Raw genomic sequence first — 8,576 nt, 5'->3', positions numbered from 1 at the left:
ACATGGTAGGCATTAGAGGTTTTAGATTTTTCTATATATATATATATATATATATAATTTATGTCGTAAATTCAAAATTAATATGTTTGCAAGTTCACAATATTATATTCCAAATAAACTAAATTTTAACATTTTGATTATTCAAACATTAAATAAATTTTAAGCTTCTATAGTAGTTTCAATTATAATATCTATGGCTTATGAATGGTACACACTTAGTAAAAAAAGATCATCACGCTGAAGTGATTGACTTAGATAAATAGGTAATTGATTTGTTCCTAGTATAACTAATTTAATTATAGGTTTTAAGTAATCTATACTTAATGACTTCAATATAATAACACTCTTATACTATTGCTTAGGATAAATTTATCAATACCTTTCTATTTATTAGTACAATACACACACACACACACACACACACACACACACACACACATATATATATATATATATATATATATATATATATATATATATATATATATATAACATGGAAAATTATTGGGTGCTACCGGTTTGAAAGTTTACACTTCTTCATAATAATGTTTACTTTTATTCATAAGAACTTTTATATTTAGTTAATTTTTCACTCATTAATACTTATATTCTTAACTAATTAGTCAAGTAATCACTATCGTTACAAAAAAATAATTATTGTTACAATGAAATGCAATATTTCTAAAGTATTACATTTATTCATAAGAACTTGTACTACTATATAAATATACATATGTGCGAATAAATGTGTATCTTATGCTTATTAAAATTAACCGGTCGCATAGTATGCGGCCGATCGCATACAAGACCAACTGATATAACACATACATATTTGATTACAACAAAGAAATAGTTAAAAATGGGAAAATCAAAGTTACTATTTTTAGAAAACCGTTATTTGAACAAAACATGTTGACTAATTGAATTAATTTATGGTAGAATTAGTAGTATACTTTGAAATGTAATCAAAGATAATTAATTAATAATTAATAATATAATGAATCATTAAGTACTTAATATTATATTATTCACTAAAATTATTCTAAAAACAGAAAATTGAAAAAATATAAAACTAAAGTTTCTATTTAAAGCAATCCGTAATCGTAATTATATATTATTATACAGATAGATTAATTAGATCCCTACTTGATCATTTCTAGTGAAATTGATCACATTTGAATGGCCAATCGCGAGGGGTCTTTCTGAGTCTTATGAAATGTCTTGTTGAGCAACACAATACGGTGCAGAATCATATACAAAATCTGGCTGCTGTAATAGTGATAAATATAATGTACGGTACCGAGTTCTTGCTACAAGACTCCAAACCCTTGAATTTGTCTACCAAAACTCTGCTTTTCATTAAATTATAAACCATCAATGCTTTTACCATTCATCCCATCAAACAAAAGAGAGACTAATCCAACCAAAGACATCCTCAGCTAGAATTAAGGAAATCAAATTAAATAGTTCATCAAACAGACGATACTCATTCTAATTCTAATATAATTCAATGATGGTCATGGAGTATAACAGAAGCTCATGAAAATTGAAGAAAATATGAAAAGAATAAAATGAAGCATTCATACTGGGGCACCAATGCTGGAAACGGTGAAAACCAAATCAAACGCCAAATATAATGTGCCTAACAGAGACTAGCAGTTGAAGAAAAAAAGGAAGATGAAAAAAGGTACTTGTTGACGACCACAATTTTAAGAATTTATCTACCTTGTGTATCCAAACGATACTGTCTAGGATAGCCACTGTGAACGATATTTAAAAGTTAATCCACGCAGCAACGTTAAGTTCTTTAAACAAGGTAAACTCACAAGATCCTCAATTGCAATGCCTTCATTCATCAAATTCGTGCATATGATCGAGCAAGTAGTTCGCTGCCAGCTCTTCATTTTTGTTGCATGCGAAGAAGACTTCCAGTACCAAGGCTCGATCAAAACCCATTGCTTCAAGCTGCACATCAACACACGGAAACAAACACTTTAATATCTCTCTAGATTTGCTCCTGACTTTACTGGTGGTCCCATAGAGACAGAAACGGGAAAATAATACTTAGGCTACCAAATTTATGAACTAAAGAAAATGTCGTCATCTTCAAAACTCAGGCCCTCCCTAACATGCTATGTCTAGTATAATTAACCAAACAAAGCCTAGTCCACTCCCCAATAACAGAAATGCAAGAATAGCATATCGGACATTAAAAGGGTGTTTGGCTGAGCTTATAAGCTCTGGACAAGTGCTTGGGAAAATAAGCTCCTAAACAGTTTATAAGATGTAAAAATAAACTCCCAAGAACTTATAGGCTCCCAATTTTTTTCATAATTTTATAAATAACAACCATTTTACAAAAATAACTCTACTATGGTTTGTAATTTCCATCATATACCCTTTCAATTTTATCTCTCTAACTAGAGCTCACAACTCTAGCATATAATCTCAGTTATTCAAATACTTTGACAACTTATAAGCTCTTGAGACATTACACCTTATAAACTAATGGAGTTTATAAGCTCTCTAAATAAGCTTCAGACGAACACCCTCTGAAGATTATATACCAACAAGACATTTCTATTCTCAATGCACTCCAATCCCATGTCACAAGATGGGGACATTTTTTCCCCTAGGTCCCTGACATGGCCAACTCATTATTGTCAGATGCACATTACAACTGTTAACAGGAGAAGATTCTTAGTGGTGCATAGTCGTCTGATTATTGGTGGCCTACATGATGGTTTCTTAAGTCTATTTGAATTTGTAATATAGGCTACAAGCACATACAAAAACACTGACATGATAACCAATGGTTAAAATCTTTTCTTAGACAGGATACTTATTGGACTAACAAGGCCCAATAATTGTAAACAAATGAAAGTCACGTCTTAACAGGACATATAAGATAAATAGTATGCAACGGGACTAAGAAACCAACTAAACAATATTAATTACACTGTTGAACTACAATTACATGAACGAATACACAAAGTGTAACACTGGAAAGAAGGAATATCTTACGCGTTCAATTGCTTCCCGCTCTTCAGGAGTAACAGTCACAGCCTGCGGCATTGCTTCAGCGAGTTGCCCAAGTATATTTCTGAAACATTAATGTTGGCAGTATTTGAGAACCAAGGACTTTATCACTTCATAGTCATACCATAAAATCCATGGGACATTGTTTAAAATTACTTCCCCAAATTCCTCCAAGAAGCCTAGATATTTCATGATTCAAACACAACATAAGAACATTGAAGTAACAAAATCCAATTTCTTACCCCTCGCCTTCAACAGGTTCATTTATTAGGCGAAGGAAGTCGGCCTGATGTTCTTGGATCAATCTTACAAGTTGTGGATTCTGCTTTCCAAGTTCTTGGAGCATAGGCTGCAAATAGAAACATGACACTATTAAAAGATAGCCAGCCTACATCAGAAGCGTAAAATGACAACTATAAATACCTGCAAAATTTGAGGATTTGCTTGAACCATGGTTCGTAGGGCTTGAAACTGAAGATGTTAATTATGTAACACTATTAGATAACAAGGAAATACAAACAAGGGAATGGACCACAAATAAATATCTAACAATCCAACTTCCTAACCAGAAAAAGCCATGTTCAGAAAAGCATCTCTTTTACCTGCTGACTATTACGAAGAAAATCTAATGTGCCAGCACCGGCTGCATTAGAACCCATATTTGGAAGACCCTGACTCCAAGGAATAACAAATAATTAACATCTTTTTATTTTTTTTGTCAAATTAATACTTCTTTGGCTTTCTAATTAGCTGGTTTCTCAGGAAAACTCTTACCTGAGGAAAAAGATCCAAAGGATTAGCATTAGGACCACTGGGAGGTACAGCTGGAGGTGTAGCCTGGGATGAAGGGTTTACAGGCTGCCCACCTGCAGGAGGTTGAGCCACAGGAGGAATTTCCGCTTGCTCTGGAATACCCTGAGATGAAGTTCTTCTCCAAGGTTATAAGAAGACACCTTCTAAATCTTGCAGTCTTACTCATGACATATAGATGAATTGGAATCAAAAGAATGGAACAACAAAATCACGTTCAACGGCTCGTGATTCTGGAAGAAGACTCACAGAATAGAGGTATTCAACAGCTCTTTCAGGATTATTAAATGCAGCCCTTAGGGCACGGACCACTGTATCTCTATCCCAACTTCCTCCTCCCATGTCAATAATTTCTTGAACGGTGGACTCCAGATTACTTCCAGCAACAAGATTTGATGCTGCTAGACCATACACATCAGCTGAACTGTGTGTGCCAAACCAACGAAATTGATTAAAAAATCATGCTAGTAAGAACAGCCTTGTAAAGTAATAATTAGATTATGAAGAGATCAAATGAAACTAACGGAGCAGGGGCAGGAGAAGGAACTGGGACAGGAGAAGATTCAGGAGCTGATTGCACGCTGCAATTTATAGAGAAAAGGAAAAGCAAATCTAGCATAAGACACTTGAGGAAGAAGAATCCTTATGCACGCAGCTTGAAATTAGAACAGTAAGATGAACTCACGGGGCCACAGTTGGTGCAGGAGAAGGAGCTGCTGTTACAGGCAATGTTGGTTGAGATGTATTACTCGCAGGTTGTGGCTAAAAGTTGATAACATAAACCATCCAATAAAAAGAAATGACATTAAATAAATGGTATGAATTATATATATATATATATATATATATATGTACAGATGAGTTATACTAAGAATGCTATCTTTTGTGAGAAATGAGAATGATTGAATAAGTCAGTATATAGTGTTGAATAAGCTGCTTGTAATGACTGCATAACATTTTTACTTGTGTTCGAATCCTGGAGGGAGCGATAATTCTATCTAATTAATTGAATTCCGTTATTCAATCATTACAAACGGCTTATTCAACACTATATACTGGCTTATTCAATCATTCTCATTTCTCACGAAAGATAGCATTCTTAGTATAACTTCCTCCTATATATATATATATATACTTGGACCATGATATTGTATGGGACAGAATAACTTTCAGAATGGGACAAAAAGAAAAGGGTAATTAAACACAGATGTTGTCACTCATGTAAAAAAGCATGTGCATATAAAAATATATACTTTTAATACATGTAGGTGAAATTTATCCATAAGCAAATTAGTGCTTTGAAAGAATCAACCAAGAGGCACTAGTATACACACAAAATAATATTCAGTGAACGAAATGATATCTCTCAATCAAGCCCTCTGGGAGGTAGAATCGTGGATCACACTCGGCAGAAGAAACAAACTATACTCTCTAAATAGCAAACTCAATTCCCCAAGGTCAAAGACTTGAGCAAAACATTGTCACCTTTCGAAAACCAAGTTACCAAACATGACTTGAAACGAAACCACAACCAATTCTTGATCTCAAAACACAAGCAATTCACAACAAAACCAACAAAATCACATGAATTCGTGAGAATTCGATCTCAAAAACATCTAAAAGAAAGCAGCATGGAGAAAGAATCATTCTGTCCAGATTGGAACAAATTATTACTAATGTTTATTGACTAATGTTTATAAGATTATTTCAAAATGTTAAGTAAGCAGGCAGGTCAGCTTACAGCATTCGATGGCGGAGCAGATGCAGTTCCTCCACTTGATGAAGCCTTGGTCTACAAAATTTGAAAAATCCAGACGCAATCAGATGTCATGTATTTAGTTGTGTGCATGCCTTGTCTAAGGCCATGCGAGACTCCATAGGGCACGGCATACATAAAGAATGGAGACAAATCCAATGAAAGCTCAAATTCGCTTCCGGTGATACAGATTTCGTGTATTTTCACAATCATATATCTGAGGTAATTACAGTATTGACAGTATGCGACAGATTTCACAACCATATATCTGGTGATACAGATTTCGTGTAATTACAGTATGCTACAAAGAGCATAGTATTGACATTTGACACAATTACATAGTAAAAGAGGACTTGGAGAAGTGGCTAATCCATATATTAGGCAACAAATTACCTTGGTCAGCATAATCACGACATAACTATTTTCTGCAACTTTGTTCTCCTCAAGAGTTGTCTCATCCTTCAGAACTTTTCCTTGATAAATAAGCATCTGCTGAGCAGCAGGGTAGACACCAGAGCCCTGGACTTCTTCAATACATTTCTTCACATCTGCCACCTAATAACCAGATCAAAAAGAAGATTAAATAAAACCACCATAAAAGAAGAGATAAGGAACATGTCTATTGTTAAAACGTAATAGAACAATGTAAAGTGGCATTTCCAAGATATTAGTATATTAGTTCCTTGGACAATATAAGCAGAAGTGGAAATTTTCATGCGTATTGTGTCACTTACATAACAAAGCGGTCAAATATTATGAGAAACCACAGTAGACTCTAAAGTGAAACAACTATTAAAAAAAAGTCATCTGGTACAAAAAGATCCTTTTACTGGGGTAGGGGAGAGACATTTCATGCCAGAGTGCTTATTTCATTCACAATTCCATTTATGCTACAAGAAATAACCAAAATTATTACTTGAAAAAAGCACTACTGCCATGCATTAATAAAAATGTCAAAAGCAAAATTGTAGCAATCTTATAAAGTTGGTAAAAAAGGTATCCACTGTTTATCTGAGCATTCCAAATATATAACTACACTAGGGAGTGTGGGAACTATTTACAATGACGAAAACTGCATAGATGCTCAGCTTATAAACAGAGGCTATCAACTGACTTTCTTACAAAAGGAGGAACAGAATAACACAGAGCAATAAGTGCTGCAGAGAAAAGCAGCAACAACAGTCGATTTCCTCCGTCTCCTGACTATGTACTTACTACTAGTAATAAAATCCGTACAGTCGAAAGACACAAGATTTGCTTCTCCTGAAAAAGCCATAGTTCTACTGGCATTACTATCGGCGAAAATATGACTAGAAACTATTGTTACTATTTTCAAGAAATATATAAATTTGTGTGGAAGTTGAAATTCAACATTATCACCAACGATTCACTAAACAGACCAATTCCAGGGAACAAGGAGAAGAACTCAATTATACGAAGTCATGAAAATAATTGAAGTGCATATAAAACTATGCGAAAAATATGTCCCAATCAAAGACCGCAAAGGCAATACCAGCAAAGAAAATCTAATAAATTCGAAAACCCTAATTACAGTCCAATCCACTATAGCACAAAGCAATTCACAAAAATACAGGCAAACACAAACTGACACGCAGAAATTCACGTATATGCAGAACGAATTAAACGGCGACGTAGTCATACAGTGTCCTCGGGTTTCACTTCGACGGGGAAGTGCGAGCCCTTCAGAGTCTTCACGAAAATCTTCATCTGAGGTCGTATTTATCTTTTTGCGACGTCGTGGGCTCCCTGTGGGACGGCGTCTCCGATCTCCGGTAGCCGCCGAAGACGTGTATGCGTCCAATTATAGAGAGAGGGGAAAGGAGGAGAGATAAATATGAGAGACACAAATCGGAGTAGAAACGGTAGTTTTAAAGTCTGTCGCGGTTTATATACGTGGTGGGTGGCAATGATTGAGTGACAGCGGGGTCACTGACCACCTGATGACAGCCAATGACAGATGAACACGTATTCATGATGTAGAGGTTTTTTATGTTTGAATGGCAAAGTGCATACGCAATTTGGCGTGTGCTAGATTTGGTGATTTCTGGTATCATATGTGCAGAGATTTGTGATTATCAATTTGGTGAACTTGTTTGCTAAGGACTCGTTTATCTCGATGTTATATATTTAATTAAAATATTTTTATCATGTGTCATATTAATATTAGATTTGATAGAATATAGTATTATAATATAATATGGTTCTTTTTTGATATAATGTATTAAGATTGTATAAAATTAATTATAATTATAATTTGTATTATGTATACCTTCTTCGTATTGATAGAATACATTAAAATATATAGTAACGATCACCTAGCAAGTGTAATATGCTCACCATTGATGTGGCATTCTATATCTATATAATACTCCCTCCATCCATAAAAGAACTTCCTAGGAGGGAGTGGCACGGGTTTTAAGAAACAATATTGTTGAGTGTATTGAGAAAGTGGATAAAAGGTAGTTGGGTGTATTGAGAGTGGTGAAAATGTGTTATAATTAATATTGGGAGTTGTGAAAAGTGAAAAGGTAAGAGTTATAAGTGGTGGGGTATAGTCCAAAAATAGGTAGGAAGTTCGTTTGTGGACGTTCCAAAAAGGAAAGATAGGAAGTTCTTTCGTGGACGGAGAGAGTATATAAAAGAGGAGTTTTATCTCTCCATTCTTTCCCTCTCTTTTTCTCTCTTTTCTTTCACCAAAAATTTCACTATTTTTTTCTTTTTACTTTTTTTATATTGAATAGTTATTTTCTAAACGTCATCAAATTTGATCATGAAAAAATAATCAATACTCCCTCCGTCCCTGAAATAAGTTCATCTTTTTCCTTTTTGGGACGTCCCCCAAATAAGTTCCTCTTTATTTCTTTCCATTTTTGGACAACTACCCCACCACTAATAATACTTTATTTATTCTTACTTTTCACTTTTTCACCACTCTCAATACTAATTATAA

The 8,576-nt window shown here is 34.3% G+C and overlaps 1 protein-coding gene across 1 annotated transcript; it reads right to left on the bottom strand.

The window, feature by feature from the left end:
• Positions 1–1,558: 1,558 nt before the first annotated feature.
• LOC131004480 (ubiquitin receptor RAD23c-like) lies at positions 1,559–7,645 on the bottom strand. Its single transcript, XM_057931181.1, has 12 exons — positions 7,268–7,645; positions 5,999–6,160; positions 5,591–5,641; positions 4,535–4,611; positions 4,374–4,430; positions 4,099–4,273; positions 3,814–3,954; positions 3,642–3,710; positions 3,463–3,510; positions 3,282–3,388; positions 3,025–3,103; positions 1,559–1,965 (listed from the first exon to the last, which is right to left on the bottom strand). Exons 1-12 carry the CDS (start codon positions 7,331–7,333, stop codon positions 1,849–1,851), a joined length of 1,149 nt encoding a protein of 382 aa, XP_057787164.1. The 5' UTR covers positions 7,334–7,645; the 3' UTR covers positions 1,559–1,848.
• Positions 7,646–8,576: the final 931 nt, after the last annotated feature.

The sequence above is a fragment of the Salvia miltiorrhiza genome, unplaced genomic scaffold (genome assembly GCF_028751815.1).
Source record: "Salvia miltiorrhiza cultivar Shanhuang (shh) unplaced genomic scaffold, IMPLAD_Smil_shh original_scaffold_404, whole genome shotgun sequence".
In the NCBI taxonomy this organism is placed as follows: Eukaryota; Viridiplantae; Streptophyta; class Magnoliopsida; order Lamiales; family Lamiaceae; genus Salvia; species Salvia miltiorrhiza.
Note: the sequence above shows the minus strand (reverse complement) of the source record. Positions and strands in the feature narration are given on the sequence as shown.

Coding starts and splice junctions, on each gene's coding strand:
- LOC131004480 (XM_057931181.1), bottom strand. CDS start 7,333: ATGAAGATTTTCGTGAAGACTCTGAAGGGCTCGCACTTCCCCGTCGAA. Junction 6,161..7,267: donor AAGTGAAACCCGAGGACACT/GTATGACTACGT, acceptor TCTGGTTATTAG/GTGGCAGATGTGAAGAAATG. Junction 3,389..3,462: donor CAAATCCTCAAATTTTGCAG/GTATTTATAGTT, acceptor TTCTATTTGCAG/CCTATGCTCCAAGAACTTGG.